This window comes from Pagrus major, chromosome 1 (assembly GCF_040436345.1).
Source record: "Pagrus major chromosome 1, Pma_NU_1.0".
In the NCBI taxonomy this organism is placed as follows: domain Eukaryota; kingdom Metazoa; phylum Chordata; class Actinopteri; order Spariformes; family Sparidae; genus Pagrus; species Pagrus major.
The window spans coordinates 27,133,555-27,159,099 of NC_133215.1; the positions used below are offsets into that span (position 1 = coordinate 27,133,555).

Sequence of the window (25,545 nt, forward strand, 5' to 3'; positions counted from 1 at the left end):
AAGTGATGCAGAGCGTGTCAGCTTTGTGAAAGAATTCACATCATTCATCTGTGCTTTGTAAGAGCGAGACGAAACCTGTCCTGACTGAAGGATGGAAAGATCTTCTTTTAAGTCTTGAAGCAGTCTTACTGTTTGCTTCCACAAGGTTTACATACAGTTCATCCATTTTGATATAGAATATTTCTAATTAAAGGACAAAAGAGAAAACTTAGCAATACAACCCTAACAGAAGGGATTACATTAACAAAGAAACGGGAAAAATTGCAGAATGAACCTCAAACTCATTTTTGTAAGAGATGGAAGAAGTAATACATTAAATAAATGACTGTCAACAACAATCAAAACTGGAATTCATTCTTATAAGAATGGCAGCTTTGACAGCTTCTTACTCAGATTTACATTTTCCTTCTCAGTAGTGTATGCATGATCGCTGGGTGATTGTCTTGACTTGAAGTATTTTTTTTCTCTCAAAAAGTTTGCTAAACTTAAAAGTATATTCTATAAATAAATCATAGCGTTCCTTTGTCTTGACAAATAGATTCTTTTTTGTTTTGTGCTGCATTGTTGTACAACCTGAAATTAAATTAAATGTTATCTTTGCACAGCCTTTGGCTCACTGGCATGCCGGGCCGTGGATCAGCCTGTGATGCTCTAATGGTGTCCAATCTTTTTTGCGCATTCCCCCTTTAAACAAAACCATGTCTGCCCTCGTCACAGGTTGCATCTCTAAGACTTGTTTCATTTAAGTAACATTTAGAGGGCTGAGAAGGTGAAACTTAACAGTATTTCACAAAAAAAGAGACAAAAAAGGAAAAGATTTGTGCAGCACAGTTGTTTTATACTGCAACCATAACCATTACTCTGTACAACCTGTATAAACATAAGCTAGAATTAAACTAATTAGATTAATATATGAAAAACTGGTCTCATTGGCTACTATGATGTACTTGAACATGGCTAATATAATTAACAAGTAGTTGGTCTATTGGTTATGATTACATGTTAAATTATACAGTGCTTCTATAAACCAGGTAAAGAGTCTGTGGGTAAATTAAATCACCCTCTTTAATTCTGGAAATGTCACACATCATTATTAAACACAAAATCACAGTTAGTCAAATAAAAGAAATATCGATAATATTTTATTCGTATTTAAAGCTGCTACATGAAAGTATATTTTGTGTTGCCTCTGGCGGCCCCTGTGGACAGAAGCAGTATGAGCACCACCGCCTCATGGCATAAACATCTTGATCAGGTAAGTGTGTGCACTTATTTTGAAAGTGTGTGAAAGAAACAGTCATTGTGGCAATATTTTTCTTCAGCTGTTTTTAGGATGCAATGAGGTAATGTATCTATTTGTGGCTGCGTTAGATTGATAACTGTAATATGACTTACAGCGTGTCCTTGAACTAGATCGTCTTATTTCTTTGAATAGTTTCAAATGCCTATTGTTCAATGTTCAGCAGTCTGAATGTAACTGTGAATTATGATCATATTGTGTATGTTTATTCATGTGTTTTGTAATCAGGGCGTCATTGGAAAAGAGAGCTTGCTGAATAAATAAAGGATTCAATCAATGACGATGGTGAAACAAAGTAAGCTTTGTTCTAGTATCATCTGTATGCCTGGGTGACATGTAATCTTATTATATATTTATATAGTATAATCATTTTATTGAGCTAAAGCTAAAGTTATTAAGATCCTCTAGTGATGTTGTGTTTTCATAAGAACAAACCACCAGCAAGATATTGACTTTTGCCTGTTTGTGTCCACTTCCTCTTCCTGTAGCTGCTACAAATATCAGTTCTAATCTTATTTTATATGATCAAGTAATTTAATTTTGATCATTCATTTCTTCATTTCTTCATTCATTATTCATTATTCAGTCTCATCAAAATCTACACACAAAAAAAGGTGCTTTAAGTGCTGAGATCCCCCCACCCTCTCTCCTGGGTGGAGGTGGGTCTGAGCCAAGCCCCTGATGTTCACTAATCCTGAAACCGCCCCTGGATACAGTTAGTCATAGGCTGTTTAATAACAACTGCGGGCACTTTGGGACGCAGGATGAACCTCTTGGCTCATGTGATCGCTGATGGACCGGAGAAAACGATTCCCGGCTGGGACGGCCCTGCTCTGCCATGCGCTCCGGTGATTGGAGATTGGGAGTTTGACAAGCTTGTTAATTCCGCCCATCAGCGCGACGCGCCTCCTCTCTGTGACAGGAGCGTGGCTGAGAACTACAAATGGGGATGTGGATGTGGGAGAGTTTGAAAAGTTGTGCAGATGAGCTGTTTCTCATCTCAAACGAGCAGAGCACACACGGGGAGTTATTATTCATGACTTAAATGGCGGAGGAACTGTTACCGAAAAACCATGGCACCAAGTTCAGCTCGGTGAGTGGTTTGAAAAAGATTATGTGGAGAGATGATTGACATGTAGACCAGCTCTGAACAGTAGGTGGCTGATTTACAACTTGAACTTGAAGTATATTGCCATTTTTAAAAACATAATGTTTGGATTATCTGCTGTGATCTTTCCATTGAAACCATCCAATGACTGATCAATACACACAGTGCAGCAGTGCAGTGTGTTTGGACCAATCATCAAGAAACAAATCTAAATAGTTTATACCGGATGTGTTTTTTGAGGAGGTTATACAACAGCTTCAGTCAGATACACACATGTAAACAGCCTGTTTTTAACTGAAATCAACTCAAAATCAAAACCAACAAAAAGACTGAAAAAGAAAGAAAAATACACCAAAAATAGTTTCAAACGTACTGTAGATTTCCAAAGCTTTGACCAAAGTGATGCCACATGTGAAGAGCAGCACATCTGATGGATAATCATCCTAAATTGAATGCAGACTGGACAGCATTGTCTGCTGTGAGCTATTTTCACGTGTAGTCGTCTAACTCTCTCCATTAGGCCATTACAGGCTAAATTAGGTTTCTGTAAGGCATCTATGCTGTTATTGTTCAGTGGGAGCAGAGGGGCTTCCTCCTCAGTCTGCTAATCTGCCAACATCCTGCATGTTCACATCAGTGGATTTCTTTTGCATTGACTGATGTTTGAAAATAGTAGTTTTTGTTTTTAAATCAAATGATGAAAGCACCACAGAGCTGGTATGTTGTGTGCAGAAAGCAGTTTTCTCCGTGCTCAATCCAAAGGTATGTACATTAAAAAGCACATTATAATCCCACTGACCTTGTACCTCTGAGGTCAGCTAAGCTCTGTGTGCTGGAATTTAGGATGGCAGCCAAAGGGGGCAGCTGCAGTCCACTCCTGGTGGAAATACAGTAGGCTGCCCCTGTTCCTTTAAAGACAGAGATGGGCTCATGTGACTTTGGGTTGGTCAACAGAAGCCCCGATGTTTTAACGTTGGTATGTGACATTAAATGCCCCTGCGCCCATTAGAAGCTTAAGTTCTTATCTTTTCTTAATCTACGACCAACTCCAGCCTGAGAAGTGAGGCTGCGGTCACTTCACTAAATCTGTGTTTTCTTCAGGTTGGTGTAGGCTTGTTTAGCACTTTTAAAGCACCTCTTCTAGTGTTAGATGGGAGCAATCTAGTTGGATCTGGCTCGTATCCAGGTGCCGGTTTGTTTCACTTCTGCTGATTCAGTCACGTGCTGCTCAGAGCCTGTTCAGCTCTGCTGCAAAGTCCAAAGATCACAGACTAACATGCAACATATACCCTGATAACAATAACTGTTAAACACTCCTACAGAATGAGCTAATCCCCGCAGGAACAGTTTTTAAGCTTCAAACTAGTCCACATGATGTATTTGCTGGATTTGATAATAGTTATTTTTATATCACCAAAGTCACTGCTAATTGCTGCTAACTGTTGCTGCCATTAGCTAGGTAGCTCATTTAGCCGTGCAGCTAGCGGTCTGGACTGAGAGCTTGAAGCACCAGGGGAGTGTAGCTTTTGATCGGGACTTCAACACAATATGTAGACGACATAACTTCAAAACTGTTATTTCTTCACATTCTGCTGATAATTTTAGTTTATTTTTTAATAACATATTGCACGTTTAAGCTAATGCCTAAATTGTGCTAATAACTCAATTCTGTGATCTCACATAACTATTGGTATAACTATATTGGACCTACTGTATTTCTTGCCTTGCTTTTGCTGTGTAGTTGTTGTTGGTACTTGACTTGTTTTCTGTCCTCCTCCATCTTTTCCTCAGCATCTTACAAAGCCTCTGCTGGCGGTGGCTTTTCTGGCCTCGTTCGGCAGCTCCATGCTCTATGGCTTCAATTTGGCCGTCGTCAACTCTCCTGCACAGGTTTGTGTCACTGCCACGTCATCACCTCCAGAGAATTAAAATCATTTTCACACTTACACCAAGAACCCCAAATATTCAGAGAATGAATGAAAGTGGCTCACATTCACTCATTCTGATAGTGGATGACTTTTAGATGTTATACTGTAAAGGTCAGACTGTATTTTATTGTCATGTGAAGTCATGTGGATTTGTGTATGAAATCTAGAGGCTGCTGTGTGCCTCACCATGTCATCGATGTTCTGTAGATTGTATCCATCATGTGCTCTGCTCCTTCGATGTTAGATTTAGCATGGTTCAGTGACTAAGCTGAGAAACTGGTTCTGTTTGGCCATGGACTGCTTCACGTCGAAGCATGTGAGCTTCAGTGCTACGTCTCATGCTAGTGTAGTGTACTTTTCTATTTGCTCATTCACTTTCTGTCAATAGTTACATGAAAGATGAACAACTCATATCTGAAGAAGACAGTTAGCTTAGCTAAGGCTAGCTAAACAGCCTGCTAACATGTTATATCTAATTTGCTTAAAATGTAAAAACAACTATCAATTTGTTGTTTTACTGGAAATTACATGCTGTAACTAGTTTGGTGTAACTAATATCACACAACAAAGCTAGCTGTTTCCCCCCTGCTTGCATTTGCTATGCTAAGCTAAACTAAGCTAACTGCCTCTAGCTCCAGCTCCAAATTTATCATACAGTCACGAGAGTGCCATCAATCATCTCATGTCTGTATGATTATTTTAGAGCTGGAGCTAGAGGCGGTTCACTTATCTTATCTTAGCTTAGCTTAGCTTAGCTTAGCTTAGCTTAGAGACTGGAAGCAGAGGGAAACAGCAAGCCTGTTAACATGTTATATCTCATTTGCCTAAAATGTGCAAACACAATAAAATGTAAAACTGTCATTTTGTTGTTTTATCGGAAATTACATGCTGTAATTATTTTTTTTGCGTTACTGATATGACAAAACGAAGCTAGCTGTTTCCCCCTGCTTCCATTGCTAAGATAAGCTAAACTAAGCTAACTGCCTCCAAGGACAAATTTATCGTACAGGCATGAGAGTGCTATCAATCATCTCAAATACTAACATGCAGCCAGACTGTGAATAGGCAGTTTCCAAAAATGTCAAACCATTTTCTTTATACCTGCAGTACCTTTTTAATTTTTTGGCCATGTGGGTCCATTGGAACAGAGTTATGAGCACAAACTCTTAACTACTAACACTAAGCCCCAAGGACGAGCGTCAGGCTTTGAAGCCAGTTATATATAGTGATTTTATATAGTAGTTAGGGTTAGGGTCATGTGATGCACTAGGGCCCAAAACGATTTCTTCCCATAAGATTATGTTGTGAAAGAAGTGGCTATAAAACTGTGGATACATTTTTTGAGTAGCACAACACCAGCTAATGACTCCTTTCACATCAGAATTTGATCGAGTCACTATGCTAAAATTTGGGAAGTCCAGAAGAGCTACAGGATTAAATCATTTCATCCACCAGCAACATTATAATTTGTTGAGAGAAATATCTGGCTCTTTAGCTGCTAAATGCTCCTCTATGTTCACCAGATAGTTGCTAACTTTGTCTATTTGATTAGATTTTACCAAACTTAATAGCTTTTTTTCCATCAGAAGTAGCAGCAGCTGAAACAGTGAAGCATTTCCTATTTCAATTTGAGTCAGTTGCTCAGTGTCACATATATTCTAAGTTGCTAATGTAGTGAGGATAAACCTTTAACCATGGTCCATGTGACTTCAGTGGCCTTTGTGGGAGTCACTGTTGAGTGCTGGGTCATCTGACAATAGTTACGCATGTGTGCTCCAAATCAAATTTTAGATGTGGCAGAAGGTTCAATTGATGGCAACTTGAGAGAAAATGCTTGGATACCTCAAGAACTAACGACCTGGCCTCATTTGTCTTTGAAATTAGATTACATTATACTTGTACCTGACCTCCTCCCCTGTTTATTTTAGGCAGATGGTCATTGCAGCAGAGGGTTTATGTTTTGAGTGGCGTAGTGTTTTTCTATCCTTGAAATCATTAAGTATCCATAAGCCTTAATTGAAATGCGTTGGCCTTGTTATTAAATTTTGGCTTGAGGGTTGAATGGAGGAGGCAGGATCCTGGCTATCTTGATGTCATGTGACACTGGTTCATCCCGCCAGCTATTGTTCTAACATCCGATAGAGCCCACCTGACTCAAAGCTCAACTCAGACCACACAGTTACAGGAGCTTCTGCCCAACAGAAGAAGCCAGTAGAAGTCAGATGATCATCAGCAGGGATCTATTTTTATGCAGAAACTGTGCACAAAGCGCAGGGTTGCACTATTGATGAGGTTTCCAGTGAGATTTTCTTGGTTCTTCTTCTTGGTTGTGGTTTAATGTCAGTGGTCTTGACTACAACATTGCCCTTCGGGAGAGAGGAGCAATGACACTGCCAGTCCAGCTGGGGATGCACCACATGAACTTTTTCTCTACTGATACTGATTCTCATACCTTCCCTTGGGTACAGGCTTCCAAGTACAGATCTGACCAGGCTCTTTTTTTATTCATGTACCTCAATGAATCAAACTGATTTGGACCATTTATCTTTGTGTAAGGTAACATGAGAATATAACAACACATTATTTATGAACTATAATTGGAAGTTACACGTTTTTATATGGAGACATTAAGACACTGCAGTAACAGAGAACAGAGCATAACAGAAAACAATGGGGGCTCCTGCTGTGAGAATACAGTTAAAGAATACAGTTAAACTGACAGAATAATAACTGCTGGCAATACTCTGCACCAGGACTGCTGTGGTGCCCAGATTACAGTCGGTGGCCCAATACGACTGAATAAAGGGGGAATCGCTGAATTTTATAGGAAGCGTGACTGAGAAACAGTTTTTAATGAGGATCAGTCACATCTTGTTGATAACTGATCCACTTAACATTGATCTCAATGAAGATATCCAGCAGGTTGGATCACTGTGTCCATGAATCTAGCAGCACACTGCAATTTTAGTGTTTTTAAGATTAAATGTGTTTTACACAATCTACATGAGAGCTGCATCCAATTCAATCAATCTATTTTATACATGTCATGCTGATCATTTTCACTTTGATATGTTCTTCAACCAGTAAAACCATCTCAGTGAACAAAACTGGCAATAAGGCCATCAAGGCTGGATAGAGATTATTATTTCATTATTACCAGCATCTGTCATCCACAACTACCTGCATGCTGTAAGAAAATGTCTTCCCTCTTAGGCAGCAGGTATGTGTTTAGTCTGAAGACTAGCTCAATTAATTGATGTAAGGTAATAATTATGAACATTGAACTGGTCAGCTGTATGACTGCCAGTGTGCACAGATCCCTGCATGTGGTGGAGACGGTCACATTGACGGGACAAATTGGATACACACTGTTCAGAATTCCAAGACACATTAATCAGTTAGAGCCTTTTTTCCACTGAACTCTATCAGGACCTCATTCCTTCAAATTATCACTCTATCATCACTGATAAATCATTTGGTCAAGTTGATCAGTGTTAACAATCAAACTATTCATAGTTCAAGTTAAAACACCTACTTCCCTTCTCAGTTTCATTTCGCAGCGTGAATCAATCGTGTCTCTTCAGATGAATCAAGTTTAAAGCTCTGTTTGATAAGATTGTTGAAACCAGCAAGTGCAATTTTGAAAGTTTCCATCAGAAAAAATGCCACCCCCTCCCTTCAGGCCTACCTGACGCACTGACTGCCCATCTCGCTGGACAGCTAGGACATATGTTGTAGCAGCTAGTTTTCTGTGTTCCACAAGCTCTCTTAGCTTAGCTTAGCTCTTAGTCTATTCAATAAATAGATATACATACATGTACCTCAGTCCTAAAATGCTACCCTACGTGGCGTTACTCCTTACTGCTATATAGGTGTATGCTTTGTGCAAACTGGGTTAGCTGCTGAATGAGTCTGTTGCTGCCGCAGCTCTGTTCTTTGGCTCAGGGACTGTGTACTGGCAATATTAACTGTGTGTATGGAGGACTTTCCTGTTTACTTAAATATAATCACATAAATATGGCTGCCTCACACGCTGAGCAAAACGTTTCTTCGTCTAACCCCTAGTACAGCATTCACCCAGTGCTGTGGATTTTGCAAGACACATGTTGACATTTGGCTTTGTGGGACTGTGGAAAATAGTTAACCATGTGATGATTTTCAGTGATTTCATGGCCACCATGTTTATGCTCCAGTTCTATTTGATGTGTTATCTATTCGTAATGAATTAAATATTTTTTTTTTCCCCAGCGGGAAAGTGTCAGATGAACTTTTCTTCATTCTTGCTTTTATTCCGCCAGTACATCAAAGACTTCTACAATGAGACGCTGGTAGAAAGCTATGACTGGATTCCAGATGAGGAGGTCCTCACCGTCCTGTACTCCCTCACCGTGTCCATCTTTGCTGTTGGTGGGATGACCGGGGCCCTGCTGGTGGGCAGACTTGTTACCAAATATGGGAGGTTAGTGTGTGTGCATGAAAGAGTTTGGGGGGTATAACACATGCTCAGTCATCATCCTTTTCTTCTGATGGTTCTTAATTTTTAAGAAGGTTGACTCAAGAGGGATTACTGTGTGTTCAACAGGAAAGGGACGCTGGTGAGAGCCACTGTGCTGGTGTTTATAGGGGGAGCTCTTATGGGCTTCAGCAGAGCGTGCAGGATGCCTGCGATGGTCATTCTTGGACGCTTCATCACAGGAGTGCACTCAGGTAGGCATCCCTGTTTCCTGAGTTGATTACAATGTGTCATATTCATCCTCAACACTTGAACCTGAAACACACAATATACAATTTCTGCAGCTAGGGGTCTCTCTTTCAAAACGAAACAAAAGGCGTTTGCAAAGTGTTATGTGGGGGAGGCCGGATGGAGCGGGGGGCAGCTGCTCGGAGCCAGCTAGCTCAGGGGGAGAGATATGGGAGCTGAGCCAGACTTGCTGGAGGAATAAACACCCAGAGTCACTTCTGATTCTGCTCTGATCCGCAGTCAACATGACTGCAGCAGTGATCCCCAGAGGAGACCTCCATTGTGGGGTGTTTATGTGCTGTAATGTTGACTGCCGACTGGAGCTGGAGGGGAAATGTACTTCATGAATGTAACGTTACAGAGAGGAGAGGGGAAAGGAAGAGACATAACCAGAGTTTCTGGTGAGTGCTGAGTTTAGTGGGAATTGACCTGAATTCAAACACACAGACTCACTCACCCTGCCATTGCTCTGTAGCGTATGGCTAACGCACAGTAATCTGGCTGTTTGGGGCAAATAAACGTTTACGAGAGTAACACGAATAAACACAAATGATCTGCTGTCAAACTCACTTTGCTGATGGTAAACACACTATTAAACAACTACTACTGCAGATGAAAATCTATCTGATGTGACTCAGGCACAACTGTTCATGGATGAGGTAATATTTTAGTTTTATTCACGTAATGTTTAGCCTCCTTTGCTGACACCCTTCCTCACTCTCCGACTATGCTGGAAGTAGCAACAGGCAGCTATATCAAACATGCCATTACTTTGAGGAAACTTGTGAATTTCTCTGGGTTTGAACATTGTTGGAAACATTTAGGGTAATGTATGTACACAACTCAACAAATTATATAACGAAAGTTGAGATGTTTGTGTTTTCACAGTCCACCAACATTTATCAAGTTGGAGACAGGCATTTAATGTCCGACATCAAGAGAAATACACAGTTGGAACTAAAATACTAATACTAAAATATAGATACTAGACACCCAGAAAATAAATAACATTACTGCTGTGTGCTTAACATTCATTCAAGACTAAATTAGATTCTAACGAAAATTAAACATTCACTCAAGCCCATGGTAATGCTACTGTTTTTCCCCACAGGTATCTCTCTCAGTGTGGTGCCGATGTACCTCGGTGAGATCGCCCCCAAGAACCTGCGAGGCTTCCTGGGCCTCGTTCCCAGCATTCACATTTGTCTGGGAGTCTTCATCGCTCAGGTTCTGGGACTCCATGAGCTGCTGGGAAAGGTACTAATAATGGCGTTCAGTAATGTCATGGGTAACACTGTGAAGGAAATGCTTTATAACTTACGCACTCTCTGGGCTGATGATGTACCATTGTTAATACAGTTGAAACACATTCTGGTAGTGAATCTGAGACATAGACATCAGATTCTTGATTTTCGTCTCCGGGCTTGAAACTAGTGTATTTTTATTGTCTGGTACGTTCACATATCGCTGAAAAAGCATGAATAATCAGCACATGAACACACTGTTGTGCTATAATTAGATAACAATTATTTCTATGTCCAGCTGGCCCTGTAGCTTCCCTCCTCCTCCCGTCCATGTCTTTTCTTCCTCTCTCTGGTCGAACTGGATGAGGTGATGCTCTCTCCATCTGTCTGATACAGTAGAGGGGAGGCTGCTGATGTGTGGAACAGTCACACAGAAAAATTAAGCTAAAAAAGACATTGTCTCATATCCCATCTCACATTTACATCCTTTTAACAGTGCCTACTTATTAGAAATGATAGACTGATGAGTAAAAGCTGCTGATTGTTACATTTAGTAAGGTGTCATGTTTTGTTTTCACACAGGAAGAGCACTGGCCTCTGCTCCTGTCTCTGGTGGTGTTTCCTACCACGATCCAGCTGATGCTGTTGCCATGGTTTCCAGAGAGTCCACGGTACCTGTTGATAGAGAAGGGAAACGTTCACGCCACCATCGCAGGTTAGCGAGTGGACTCTTCACAGACCATATATTGTAAACATGGCAGCCATTTTCCTCTGACATCACGCTCAGGGTGGGAAGCTCAAATGCTGCTGTGTTGCAAGTCGTATAAACGTAGGGGATCTGACAAATCATTAGCATTTCACAACTTCCTGACTTATCATCAGTTGAAAAGACAATGGATAGTGACAATCTGGAGGGACAGCGTGTCATATTTCAAGGTAAAACAATGTATTTGATAATCCATCAGCTAACGTTACCATTTAATAGTGTTACATGATAGGGAAAGCATCATTTTATTCTAAAATATCAACACACACCTTGGACACATTTATTTAAACCTGGAAGTGAAACACAGTGGGTGCAATCAAATGGAAATGTTGTCAAGGAAATAGTTGAATGCTAACATTAGCAAACTGGTTATGAAATATGTTGTTTTACCTTGAAATATGGCCCGATGTCCCTGTAGAATTTCACTATCCATCATGTTTTCAGTTGCTGATCAATCGAGAAGTAGTTAAATGATAAAAAATGTGTCAGATGTGTATACAACCTGTAACACAGCAGCATAACACTATCCCAGCATTTGAACTTCCCACCCTGAGCATGACGTCAGATGAAAATGGCTGCCATGTGATTATGGTCTATTATCTTCTCTCCTACAGACTGTGTCATAATTTCTCTTCACAACCTGCAGTTTGTTTCTCTTCGTTTAAAGATCAGGACAAAAAAAACCATCTTAATTGTACTGACTTGTCCTGTCTATGTCACTTTTTTTTTCGTCTGACTTTGAAGCTGATGTGGTGAAAGGTGTTTCTGTAGGCTGGTAAAAGCTTCCCTTCTTGACCTTTTAGCGCTGAAGTGGTACCGCACTAAAGGAAACATCCAGGTGGAGGTCGAGGAGATGCAGGAGGAGCAGCGCTCTCTGTCCTCCATCGAGACCATCTCTGTTCGTGGCCTGCTCAAGGACCGCTGTGTTCGCTGGCAGGTCATCACCATTATAGTGGTCAATATCGGCATGCAGCTTTCGGGCATTGATGCAGTAAGTGTGAAAAGCATGGGCTTGTTGTTTTTTCCATTTGTATGTGTGTGTGCTCACATCTTTGATGTGCAAAGACTTTGCTTTTATTATATGATAGTGAGAGCTCATATTGCTACAGTTCCAAGCTGTGCTCCACCCATCTGCACCTCCTCCCGTCTATACATCACAGGCCCACATGCAGCCACTGAGTGACTAAGCAGGGGGCAACAGGACCACGCCTCATTATCTCCTGGTCCTCTCTTTTAGAGTTTCGGCACATAAGACAGTCCACCCATCCACCCATAAAGTCGAACACATCTTTGTACTCATTGCTCCATGTGGATGGAAGCTCTATGCATGCTGGCTCACATGCTAATACCATTTCCCAGCAGGGGTACCCCCCACGGAGTCCAACTGTCCCAGCTGTTTCAGACAGGAACACTGCAACACTTCAATCCATGTGTCCAAACTCTGTGTGTACTTATGTACTGAGTTAAACGTAAAACCATCTTGTTGTTCTGAAGATCTTGGGCATTTTATAACTGTATTTTTACAAACCACATCTTCATCTTTAGATCCTCCGTCTACAGTGTGTCAACAAGAAAGCAGATCTGATTCTTTCCCTTTCAATCATTTGAAACATGGCAGAATGTTACAAAAACAATTCTTCCTGCACCTTTATTCCCCATCCATCAAACTTTAAGTTACTGCTATAACTGTCTTTGAATTCACATCATAAAGCAGCTGCTGCACAATGATATGTATTATTTTTTTGTCATGATCAAGGTCTTTTGAATTAACAGACATCAATTAATAAGTTAATAAGTTAATAATTAACATATATTTACAAAAATCAGTTAAGCTAGTTAGGTAAAACATTAAATATGTATGTTGTCTTTTTACTGTTTTCAGTGGATAAATGTGTATGTCAAAAGGGATTAGCAAATTATCACACTCTGTTTTATTCATGTTTTACACAGCATCCCAACTTATTTTGAATCAGGGTTGTAAACCAAGAAGGAAAAAAATGATTTCTCTGTCTCCACATTTTGAAGAAAAAAAATATTTAAATCATTGCCAGCACAGAATTAGGCCTTTAAAGCAATAACAAATCTTTCCCTACTGAATGTAATGCATGACACCCCTAATCTAATGTCCATATGCTGCTGACAGTGGGTCCTTCTACTTGAGCAGAGTCTTTCTTCTAGCACGAAGAGAACAGAAGGCTATCACATCACATAGGCTGTGGTAAGCCAAACATTAGGGACCACATGTCCTACAATTTTTTTTTTTTCTTGGAGATCTAGATAGCTACATTAGAAGAACAATATTAAGAACAAAAAAAATCGTATAAGCAAGCATATATTGACATATACTGTAATGTAATGCAATATATAACAATACATGTTACATATATTAAACAATACATGATAATATCTTCTCAGTTTGCTTTCATCATATATTACATAATATCATGAATTAACATTTTCTAAATAATATACTGGTATGTATTTAAAATTATATCACTGAAAATATATTTTGCATATATTACTAGACAATATATAAATATATATATGGTAATATGTTTTTACAATATATGAAAAATAGCAATAATTGGTATATTTGTCAATATATAGAGAACATATCGTTCGATATATTCAATAATACATTGCAGGTATATTATTAGGTGTATCGTCCAATAAATATAAAGATGACACTAATTTCACACTAATGTGTAGACTCTTAATATCAGTGTAATATGTGAGTACAAGTTTTATTAACACAAATAACAACAAAAATAAGTTGATCTACATAAATGGAAAATATCTGTGCAGATCGATGCCAGGAGAAGGAGGTACATTTAAAGTGCAGGCTGCTGAGACAGTTGCTACAGGCCTTTTGATTCCCTTGGCGTGAAGTGAAGCTTGTTGCACTTGGTTCTCCTTCTTATAGTTAGTTGCAGATAGTTTATCAAGACTAGACAACTGTCAAGTTAAGTGACATTGTGTTATCTCTGCACTTTTGCAGATGATGTTGTCCTTTTGTTGTTTAATGGACTGCAATACAAATCAGAGAAAAATGTGATGGAAGTGTCACCAAGGCCATGGCCCTCTCTCTGGGCTATGCTGGTTCATTTTCAAGCAGAAAATGAGAAGCTAGTGGGACGTGGAAGGGTGCAAATATGACACTTAAAAACAATTGTGACGCTAACTGCGGGGTAGTTTAAGATACACACTGCAAAAAAAACTCCAGCCACATATCATGACTCTTGATTTACTGGTCAGTCTTTGTTCTGAACATCACCCAGGCAGTGCTGATAAGGTGAACATAGTCTCAACAGAGTGTTACACGGCTCACTCTCAAACACGGTGAGGAGCTAATGATTCAGGAAGACCCTTGAGTTTAGAGAATTTAGATTAGTCGCCTACAGGTGCAGAGAGCCCTTAAGGTGCCTCCCTCTGGCTGTGTAATTGGAAGAAGACCTTGTTGTACACCCAGAGGGACGACATCACTCAGCTGGTCCTGGAGCAGCTCGGCTTTGGCCTAGAAGAGCTGAAGGAAGTCTCAGAGGAAAATGTGCCAGGGCGGCACTGCTTACCCAGTTTATCTAGAACATGACTCAGGATAAAAAAGACTACTGAAAAATAAGATAATTATTTCTAGTTTAAATGGCCGTATATATTCCAACAGCGATCCTTTGAGTCCTTAGATGCTTCCCCACTGCTAAAACCCTGGTGATGACTCTGAGCAAATCGTCTAATCTGATAGAAATAACAAAGGATTTCTGTTTTAAGCTAAGACAAATTTTAGTAATTGTTTTCAAGACAAGTGTTCAGAAGAATATAACTGGTTCCAATTCCTTAACTTTTTCAAATTGTTCATGTGTTTCCTGCTTTGATATAGGCGGCTGTGTGGATGCATACTTAAGCGCTGCAATAGTGATGAAATAGCGCACATATGGTTACTAAATCAACAAGACAGCGTTTAACTGCACCAATTGCAATCTCATCCACACCTCATCAATGATGGATGTTGCATCAGCAAGTGTGATTAATGAGAATGCACAAATTAATTTCTCGGGGAGCACTTGTCAGAAGTCCATACTGATGAAACGCCGTATCTGAAATGTATGAGTGATGGTCGGCGTGATGATAATGATCACTGTGATGAATCACATGCAACCACCAGATAAGCAGAGCCACATTTTGGCTCCTCATGAAAAAAAAAAGACAAACTTCAAGTTTGAAAGCATCTGTCTGTCTGTGGTCTGACATATCCATCACATTAATAAAGTTCATGTCACTGTGATTTCAGATCTGGTTCTACACAAATGACATATTTAACAACGCAGGAATCCCAGAACCTTATATTCAGTACACAACAGTGGGGACTGGTGCCATTGAGGTCATCTCTGGGATGCTGGGGGTAAGTAGACATTATCACACTTCACAGAACACACTAAGATGACATTATCATATTATGGTGCTTAACAATCAATTGATTAGTCCATTCAATATGGGGATTTGCTGATTTACTCCATTTATATAATTTTTGTGTAATGTAATTGTTAATTTCAGCTCTAATAACACGTAATAGTAAGAGTCATTTTAAATGTATGTATCAACTCTTTACCCACAGAACTGAATTTCTTACCCTCATGGAAATCAAAATGTAGCATGTCGATTATGGCTGGGTCATTGATTAGCTAACTCAGTAGCAAAACTTGACTAAAACAGCAATAAATGTGGGTTGTAGTTGTGACAAAGTTTGATCTCTCTGTAGGGAAAAACAGATGCCAGATGTGGAGATGTCAAAGTTCATCCTAAATAAGCGGGCCATCTGATTTTCCCAGAAACAAATTTAACACTGGTCCAAGTCGCACAAAAAAAAAAAAAAAAATGCATAAAAATGAACATCACTGTCGTGTAAATGTGCCAGATTTAGCCAACTAGCTAATTGTTGTTGCATTATGTGTTCCATGAAAAACACTGAATAATGTATTTCTTACACTGGTAAACATGAGATATGCTGAAATGATCACAAGATAAAAAGTCACCTGTTTCCTGCTTCCTGATGATGTCTCATGTCGTTAGCCAATCACAGCAGTTCTTATCTCTCTGTCCGTCCTGCAGTGTTTCACCATCGAGCGTGTGGGCAGAAGACCTCTGATGATTGGCGGCTTCCTCTTCATGGGACTCTGCTGTCTTGGGATCACAGTGTCTGTCCTCTTCCAGGTACGCAGCTTTGCTTACTGCAATCTTTTCAATCTCTTCATGCAAGTCCCCATTCTGTGCAAAAATGTAATAAAAACTTTATCTGAAGCTGATATGAAGCCTAAATAGTCTGAATTAAACAAATCAAGCCGACATCCTAAAAACATTCGTCTTTTTAGTATTTAATTTCCTGTTTGTGTCTCCCCACGATTGTAACAAAAAGAGGGAAGTTTGTGCAAAAAAGGCTGTAACATTAGAAGATATCTACTTGATTTGTCTAACTCAAACAGATGGAGCCTCATATTAGCTCCAGGTAAGGAGGACTGTGGATTTTGCCCTCAATCACTTCCAATGAAATCACATTGAGGAGGGATCTCTTCATAGGAGGACTGATTACAGCAAGAAAAATAGTGTTGTCAATGTTCATACTGTTGTTCTGAGACAGATTTTAAAATCAAGGGAAAAATGACTTATGACTTGCTTATAAATAACAGGACAAAGAAGAAAGTGATTATAAAGTAAATGTCAGGAGCCACACATGGTACAAATCAAGATGCATATATTCAGAATGATTGAATATAGTCAAATGAAAAATTATGAAAACTGCTAAGTAGTTTACTGATGTTTACAGCTCATGACTTCAGACTCATGACTTGTGTTTGACCAATCACAGGCCCAGCTGTCCTTCATGCGCTACATCAGTGTGGGCTGTGTTGTTGGGATTATTGCCGGCTTCTGCATCGGTCCAGGTAAGCATATGAACAAATATTCCCTCAGTTTACAGTTTTACCACATAACCACAAAAACTGGAACAATGTACACAATTCTGACAACTTGAAGCTCATGCATCGAAAACCAAACTCCAGACTGAGAAAGATTCAACTGTTTTGGCATAAATAGTCATCTAAAATCACATTTTTGCAAAACTTTAAGCACAAATCTCAAAATTTTGCAAACTTTGCTACTACTACTACTACTACTACTACTACTATTAATTGGTCTCTCTCACTTCTCGCAAAACACTTAAATCACCTGTTGGAGCATAAAAGAGGCCTCAGGCGACCTCTATTACTGTGTCAAAGCAATAACTATATGTATTCACCATTTTATATTATTGTACTCTACAACACGACAACTGTCCTCACACTGTTTGTACCATAAAATTGCAACCTATTATGGGACATAAAAATCCCTAAACATTACAAAAAGGAGACAAAAGAAAATCAATTTCTACACAGTTTATACATTTGAAATATGTGATGTGGCCTCATGAAGCCAAAACACATATAAACAGTGTTTTGACGGTAGAGCTTTAAATTTATCACACCAGTGTTCAAGCTGATGGTCTGTAAGAGATATTCATACGATAGCCGTGTATTGTTTTGGTGGAAAGAATCAGTTTTGAGCGCAGTGTTTCATTTTGCAAGAGATTTGTGAAGTTTTAACAAAAACTCTTTTCAGTTTTGTGTTCAGAGTTTTAAGAAATTGAGCTATAGTTGCAGGAAAAACTCTTCACAACTTAAACATGAGCATTTCCAATCCATACGTACTGCATACTGCTGGATTTGGGCTTCCCTGTGCGTAAGATAACACTGCTCCCTGCTGGAAGCTTGCGCAACAGCAGGCGCAAAGTCTTGAAACCCAGCAGCACTCCCTCCCCTGCTCCTCCTCTGACTGTGAAGAGATATTGTATTTCATTAGTCTTGTAAATTAGGAAATCATAACTGCCACACTACATCCATTCCCACAGCCATTTGTACACCGGATGAGTTGAGTGAAGTGAATTAAGAGGCAATAGTTTACAACTTTAGGAGCCACGTTGAGTGGACCTGCGAGGATGATGAATTAGAACGAATCCGGTTTCCGTAGCATCATTCGTCAAGCCGGAGAAATCTATACCTCGGCACGCGGACGAGGATTTCTGTTGCTGCAATTAGACTTTTAATGGCTCATTGTTCATAAGCTAGCCGTGATGAATACAGTTTCCTTTAGACCAAACCTTGCATGCACAATGCCCCCACCTCTCTCTCTCTCTCTCTCACACACACACACACACACACACACACAACATACATACCACAGATGTTGACAAATTATGGCATATTTATTGGTTTGACGATATTAAACCTTCCTCTCTGCAATTATCATGCACAGATAATGAGGACATCATTTGGAAAGCTCGTCATTAGAGCATATTAATGCATATTTCTCCTTCATGGCTTTCACCTCTAACAATGAAGAATTATGTGTTTCAAGCTAAGACAACATCTCATAGATCCTGCACTTCAAACTAATGAATTGGTAAAGTCCTGGCGAAGCTTCTCTGTTTCTTGGTGTTTCGGGGTTGGCTTTTAGCCAAGTTGACGAATATCCTCCTCTCTTGTCAATCACTGAGTAATAATGAAGACATAATGAAGTAGATGCAGGAAAACAGGAGTGTAATATAACAGCACTGGGGCTCGAGGAATGTTTATCATTTGTTATATCATGTTTTGTTTATTTTGAATGACTGCCAAAGAATAGTCCTGCGTGGGAATATTGATAAACTAATTGATGAATGAAGACGCTGGTGTTAATTTCACAACACCCAATAGATTCATACAGCTGTACCGAGTTGTTAAGCGTGATTTGTTTTATGACAGCCTGATAGGAGGCCTAGTTAGATCAGAACAATAGATGAGCTGTATGAGTGACGGATAGAGAAGGCTGCTGTTGTAAAAATGGGCCCTTTACAGATATAATATACAAGATTTCTGCCTTAAAATGTATAAAAACAACTAGACTTTTGTAACGCTACAAAAAGTTCTGTGCGTGCCAAGATTTGAAATACTAGATTTGGAAATATGAGATTAATTATCTTGTTGGCGTATTCTTAAAATGATCATGATTCTGTCTTTATGCCTCAATTAGTACAGAAATCTTGAAATTAAGTAATTTACTGGTAAAACAAGCTACATTAGATAGAGTGAAGCCATATACCGTTCTCTTTTATGAAAATAACTCCACTAGTATCATTTCCCACTTAAATCAGGGATGGTTTGTTTTCTTCTTCTTCGGCCCTTTGTCAAAGAATGCAAAAACAAAGTGAATTGAGAATACTAGTACTCTGTGCCGACTTGTTTCTCCACTGAAGATTTCTTGTCAAGTAAATATGATCTCGCTGCACAGACAGGTCATTTTCACTTGTATCAAGTCATTTTCTCTTCAAATTCAGCGTTTGTTTCTTGTATTTTAGCTTTTTTTTGCAGTGAAGTGAAATATTTTATTGAGTTGTACGCACTTACATTATCCTGAATATTTTCAATGTTCAAACCCAGAGAAAACCAAAATGGTTTCATTTGGTCCCCTGTTGCTATAACCTCTGGGAGAAAGTCAAAGAGAGAGTAAGGAAGTAAACTGGCGACTGTGACAAAGCATGACGCCAATAAAACTTAAAAACATTACCGTGTCCACGATCATTTCTGCCTAAGTCATGCGGAAAGATTTTCACAATAAAGACAACAACTCCCATGATCCCACACTGTGAATGTCCTTTGTTTCGTTTTGATTGAGACTGCTAACGGCAGAAATTACATACTGTGCCTTTAAAATAACACAAATATGTTTTTTGTCTCCTGTGTGTAGCTGGTGTGCCCTTCCTCATCACCGCAGAGCTGTTTAAGCAGTCACACCGACCGGCTGCCTACACTGTGGCCGGTTGCCTCAACTGGTTGTCCAACTTCACCATCGGCTTCGTCTTTCCCTTCCTAGAGGTCAGAGCAAACTCCAGTTCTACTTTCTTATAAATTAAATCCAGATTATTCTGCTCACAAGTCATTTTGTGTTTCTGTTAGTATTTGATTTTGAAATATTCTTCCTGAACCAACCAAAATGTAGTTGAAGTCATGGGTGGATGCTGCCCAAAATTCAGTCAGGTTCATTTCTAAAAGAAAACCTTCGTGTCCAAAGGTTTTGTCTCTCAAGTTCATCTTGACATTGCATCCAGGCTCTGTTGTGGCTCCACTCACACTGTCAGACACACGAGAATAATGATATGGGCTGTCTGGTTTTGTGTGAATAGAGGTGACTCCCCAAATCCCAATAAAATAACCAATTAAAACAGCGACCTTGCTCTCTGTCATTGTCCTCAGTGTTGTTCTAGTCAAACAGGCTCAGAGTTAAGAGGACAATGATCTGTCCCGTGCAAAGTGACGGTGTAAACCTGCATGGATTCTGGTGAACTATGACTCTGTGACTTTAAATTGGTATCCTCTGGCTTTTCTTGGACAATTTCCACTTTGTAAAGAAAGACAGAGCAGTATTCGATCATGCACGTGTATCCTTTAATTCAAAGCAACACTATGTGTCCCCCCCACCACAGATAGCGATGGGTCCCTACTGTTACCTACTCTTCTGTGCGATCTGCTTGGGAGTGGCCCTCTACACCATCTTCGTCATTCCCGAGACCAAGAACAAAACCTTTATGGAGATCAGCCAGATGTTCGCCCCCAGGAACAACATCCTCAAAGAAGAGCTGACTCCCAACGGTCATCTCAAACTGGCTGTGATGAACGGCTATGGGACCCTCGGCAAACACGACGAAAGATAAGAAGGAGTGAGGAGGTGGACCTACGTGTGAACCGTGGTTTCTTCTCTCAGAGTGCCATCTTAGTTTGAAACGACTGAAGCAACCCTAGCAGAGATAAAATGTGGACCCTCTGTGACGACGAGGAGATCTGCTGCTTCATGTGAACACTACAAAGACACAATCATACACACAAAAGGAAAAATAGGCTCTCTTGTCAACTTTCCACAGACAGAATAACGCCTGTTTTGACCGTTTATCCCCAGTCAAAAGTGTAGCTCCTGTACATTATGTGAGACAGAAGTCATGCGGCCATGCGTTTCAAATCAGCCATCAGTGACATTTTAATCCATTTCTCGGCATCTTAGAGCATTTTTACGGGAGCTGAGTTGGTTTCTCACACCGCTGTCACAAGTTTTAATCTCCTAATTAGCTTCACTTCCTTTGAAAACGTCCCATGATCTCTTTATTGTTCATATTCAGCGTCGAATGATCTCGGTTATGTTTATTCAGTGACACAGCGGTCACAGAAGTTTCACTCATAAAACAATATTAACTATAACCGTATGTTTACAATTTTAAACTCGAGGTGAATGTCTTGACCAAGAACTTGAGCTCGTATTTGTTTCGTCTTTCTTTTCATATTTCATTCAGTTTCGTGTCTCTTTTCACATAAGAGACCTTGATATTGTGGCTACTGTAGTAGTCATTTCATACGTCTTGTTCAAACGTGTGCGCGTGTATGTAAAGCTTGTGGAAAAGTTATAATTTATCAATATATCACATCAAAGTAGCTGTACAAGTTTGTTTTGTTTATTACACTGCTGTATGTTTTACAAAACATTTTTGCAAAATGTGTGGTGGAGTCAGTGACAATAAGAGATATAAAGTATAATAATGTTTGAAAACCTGCCTCTTTCTTTGTTATTCTGCTAAACTGAGCTTCAAACTGCTTTGATGATCGAGCCTCGTAATTACAAGCAAACACCAAACAATGATACTCATATACAGTGAAGCCATATTCCAAGTTCACCCCACCGTACCATCAAACACAGATCAACTCCTCTGTGCTAACACAATACTTTAGTCTCCTCTTGGGCCGGTGTTAACTTCACATTCATACAGCTATAGTATGCTGACGCCAAGAACTGGATGTAGCGTCGATACATAAAAAAATTACAATGCAGAAAAAAAATCATTAGCCGGCACTATTGCCTCTCACTAAAAACAAAAACAAAATAACTCTTGCAATTACAGCACAAATACACATACATCATCAACAAGTACCCAAATACAATGTGGGTCTTACAACCACAACACACACGATCCCAAACACTGAGACATATTATAAAGAATTAATAGAAGAAACGCTTCTTCTATAGTCTTAAGAAGTTTTTTAATCGCAAAGGGCAAGTTTGAAACTGAAGACTCAGAGGCACTCATAAGGCTGACCTTAATGTATAATGTTGTTATAAATGAGATGTAAATGATTAGAAGTGAGGTTCAAAGTTTACTCTTGACCCCAGAAAAAGCGGGTAGGAAAAAACCTAGGACCTGGACCTTTCAATCACATTACGCCATCTTTATAAATGATTAATAAAAAGGTTTAGAAGTCAGGTTCAAAGTTCATTCCTGACCTCGGAAAAAGCAGTTGAGACAAGAGCTTCATTTAGTAGTCGACCTCGAGCCTTCGATCTCATTACAGTCTGCCCAGTTATCATAGAATTTTCCAACATGAACAAGAAGGTTGTAAATATTGAGATGAATTACCATGACAATTAAACAAACTACAAACTGCTGAAGATGATCATATGCTATGATCAAAAGCTCCAGATCAGCTCCCTAAAGGATGCTGTGGTGGATTTGAAGTTATAATCCATTTACAAGAGAAACTAGTTGTGAAAACCCAATTTACCTGGTGCTCACCCATTCTAATTGGTAATAATCCAGTTATAAATGTAAAATAATACATTAAAATGCATTCATATTCATGGGTTTCTCATTGACTGATAATCCACAAAGTCTGAGTTTATAAATGTTCAAATTCAAGTTGAACTTTATTTGTCTCCTAAGTGCACTTGGTTTTGCAGCACAGAGTACAACATGATAAGAAACAATCAAACATGACAGAACACAGGAGCACTACATCAGTGATGAAGCATAATCATCAGGACAAAATACAAATATATAAATAATTTAAAATACATCGACCAAATGCACAACGACCAGTATGCACACAATCTGACGATGATGGGAGTCTTCATTGTTATACAACCACCATCCTTCCTCACTCTCTGATGTATCATCTGATGTTTCCCCAGAAGTTGTAGCGACACGCACCAAATGAAATGTACTGTTACCTTGAACAAAATGACATTTGAGATAATGTAAGAACACAACTCAACAAACTGTATTACAAAGGTTGGGTCGTTTTGAGACATTTTAATGCAGAAAAATTACATATTATTACCTTTGAATGTTGTTGTTTACAACAATTCATCATGTTGGTCATCATGAGGTCACATGTAGTGATAAACCCCACAGAGAATGTTCACCTGAATCACCTGTCTGCCCAAACAACAGGCAGAGACAGTTAGCGAACATAGTGGAGCATTTAGCAGCTAAAGAGCCAGATATTTCCTTCAGGAGTTGGTGGAGACCAAAACAGAGCAAATAGCAGAGTAAATATTATCCTTACAGGACTCAAAGTAAATAATAAAGTGGCTCCATAACTGCTGGATGTGTAAATGAGCAAATGTTTGCTAACAACTTTCGTAAGATGTTAGCCCAGGTGCTCTGAAGCTCTTTTTGCAGAAGGTCAGAGGTCAAACGTTTCATTTGAGGGGTCGTCCTAATGAACTAAAGAGCTTAAAAGAGAAAGTCATGCTGGAGGATTATGAATAATGGCCAGAGGCATTTTTCATTACCTGGCAACCCAAATACTGTTCATATTAATGGCTTATAAGTGATTTATAAAGCATTAGTAAATGGCTTACTAACCATAAGTAAAGGTACAAGGTAAATGCATTTGTCATTTTTTACACAAGGGTTTAAAAAACAGAATAATGTTGGAGTCGTTGAGTCCTGCTACATCTGTTTTAGGCAATGAAGTGTTGAGGATGAGTTCAGGAGTCTGTCGGCCTGGGGAATGAAGCCGCTCAGTAGTCTGGTGTTATGACAGATAAAGGATGAAGGATAAAGCCATTCATTGCAACTTTAAAACTCTTTTCTAATTAATATTTATAGCTCAGGAGGTAGAGCCGGTCATCCAGTAATCAGAGGGTCGCTGGTTCAAATCCCAAGCTCCCCCTGCTGCATGTCGAGGCATCCTTGAGCAACATTCTGAACCCCAAATTGCTCCTGATGAGCAGGTTGGCATCTTGCATGGCAGCTTCTGCCATCAGTGTATGAATGTGTGTGTTAAAGGGGGGACTGTGACATGTGCTGTAAAGTGCTTTGAGCTGTCAGTAGACTGGAAAAGCGCTGTAGAAATGCAAGTCCATTTTTTCAGTCTTGAAACGACACTTCAAAATAACAGTATGATAAATGCGATACATTTATAGTTAAACTTTAGTTAATAGTTATGTCTCTGTTGACAAACAATGAAATGCTTTATGAACCATTTATTAAGCAATTATAGAGCCTTACAAACATCAGATGCAACTTTAAATAAGCAATTCCTCAATATATCATTTATGAAGCATTTTATTGTTTGTTAACAGTGAAATTACTATTAACTAAAGTTTAATTAACTGTGAGTTTACCATTTTTAATGATGGTTATTATAAAGTGTTACCCCTCAAGGATATAAAAACACCTTTAAATGTCAGCCAACATCTGTTCAATATATGGATCTATGAAGCTGTGTGCTTAACATAATCTTGTTTCCTGTCTCTGGCTCCCACAGTGAATAAGACTACAGTCACTGACTAGCTGTAATTCTCTCCTCAACATGCAAAGGAGACATTTTGGAGGTTATGACCATCTCATGCTATTCTTGTCATTCACCTCAAACTATATGAAGCACTGTAGAAGTAGCAGCTGTGTAAAACCACCATCACCCTGACTGCAGTCCTCCTCTGCCATACCATGTGAGGACGTACGGAGTATTTGGAAGCCATACAGTATTTGAAGGATGGGTAGTGGCGCTCCTCTCTCTCTCATCTCTTCCCACTGCCTTTAGGCTGCCTGATCCATCTGTCAGCTCCTGCACGATGGCCCTGCGAACCCCCAACTGAGGCAGAATGGATAAATGTTGTCACATCCCTGCTTGTCCTGACATCACAGAGGAGATAGAGGGAGAGGCAGAGAGATAAGGCCAGGGTGAGAAACATCAGCATATCACATCTGGATTGTTTTGGAATGTCACAGCACTTTCAGACATGGCTTCTATTCACACAGAGGAGGTGGGAGGGGGGGGGGGGGGGGGGGGGGGGAAGGTGAGGCGAGCTGCGTGATGGAGAGTCAACCTTTGGAGCTGTTGATTTGCTTCTGAATGACAAATGGACAGCACAGTCTGAGTCCGGAGAGGGGACGAACAGGAGGGCCGTGTGGCTGTTCATATGTAACGTCACTCCCAAACAAAGGGCTGCCTTGTCGCCGACGCTACAGTATATTTCTGTGGATAACGCCACAGCCTTGTGCACATGTGAAAACACACTCGCACACTCCGCGCAGGCTCACTCCGCCTCGGGCAGGCAGAAGCTATAA

General features: G+C 39.7%; 1 protein-coding gene across 1 annotated transcript; it reads left to right on the top strand.

Moving 5' to 3' along the window:
- The first annotated feature begins 2,345 nt into the window (after window positions 1-2,345).
- Window positions 2,346-21,327, top strand: slc2a15b (solute carrier family 2 member 15b). The gene is made up of 12 exons (XM_073471043.1): window positions 2,346-2,393; window positions 4,200-4,298; window positions 8,635-8,795; window positions 8,919-9,043; window positions 10,189-10,334; window positions 10,904-11,036; window positions 11,891-12,078; window positions 15,373-15,483; window positions 16,191-16,292; window positions 16,945-17,020; window positions 19,896-20,023; window positions 20,632-21,327. Exons 1-12 carry the CDS (start codon window positions 2,346-2,348, stop codon window positions 20,857-20,859), a joined length of 1,545 nt encoding a protein of 514 aa, XP_073327144.1. The 3' UTR covers window positions 20,860-21,327.
- The last annotated feature ends 4,218 nt before the right edge of the window (window positions 21,328-25,545 follow it).

Excerpts from the sequence above, each read along its gene's own strand:
- slc2a15b (XM_073471043.1), top strand. The coding sequence starts at position 2,346 with ATGGCGGAGGAACTGTTACCGAAAAACCATGGCACCAAGTTCAGCTCG. Across the intron at positions 15,484-16,190 it reads TCATCTCTGGGATGCTGGGG|TGTTTCACCATCGAGCGTGT; the intron begins GTAAGTAGACAT and ends TCCGTCCTGCAG. Across the intron at positions 17,021-19,895 it reads CGGCTTCTGCATCGGTCCAG|CTGGTGTGCCCTTCCTCATC; the intron begins GTAAGCATATGA and ends TCCTGTGTGTAG.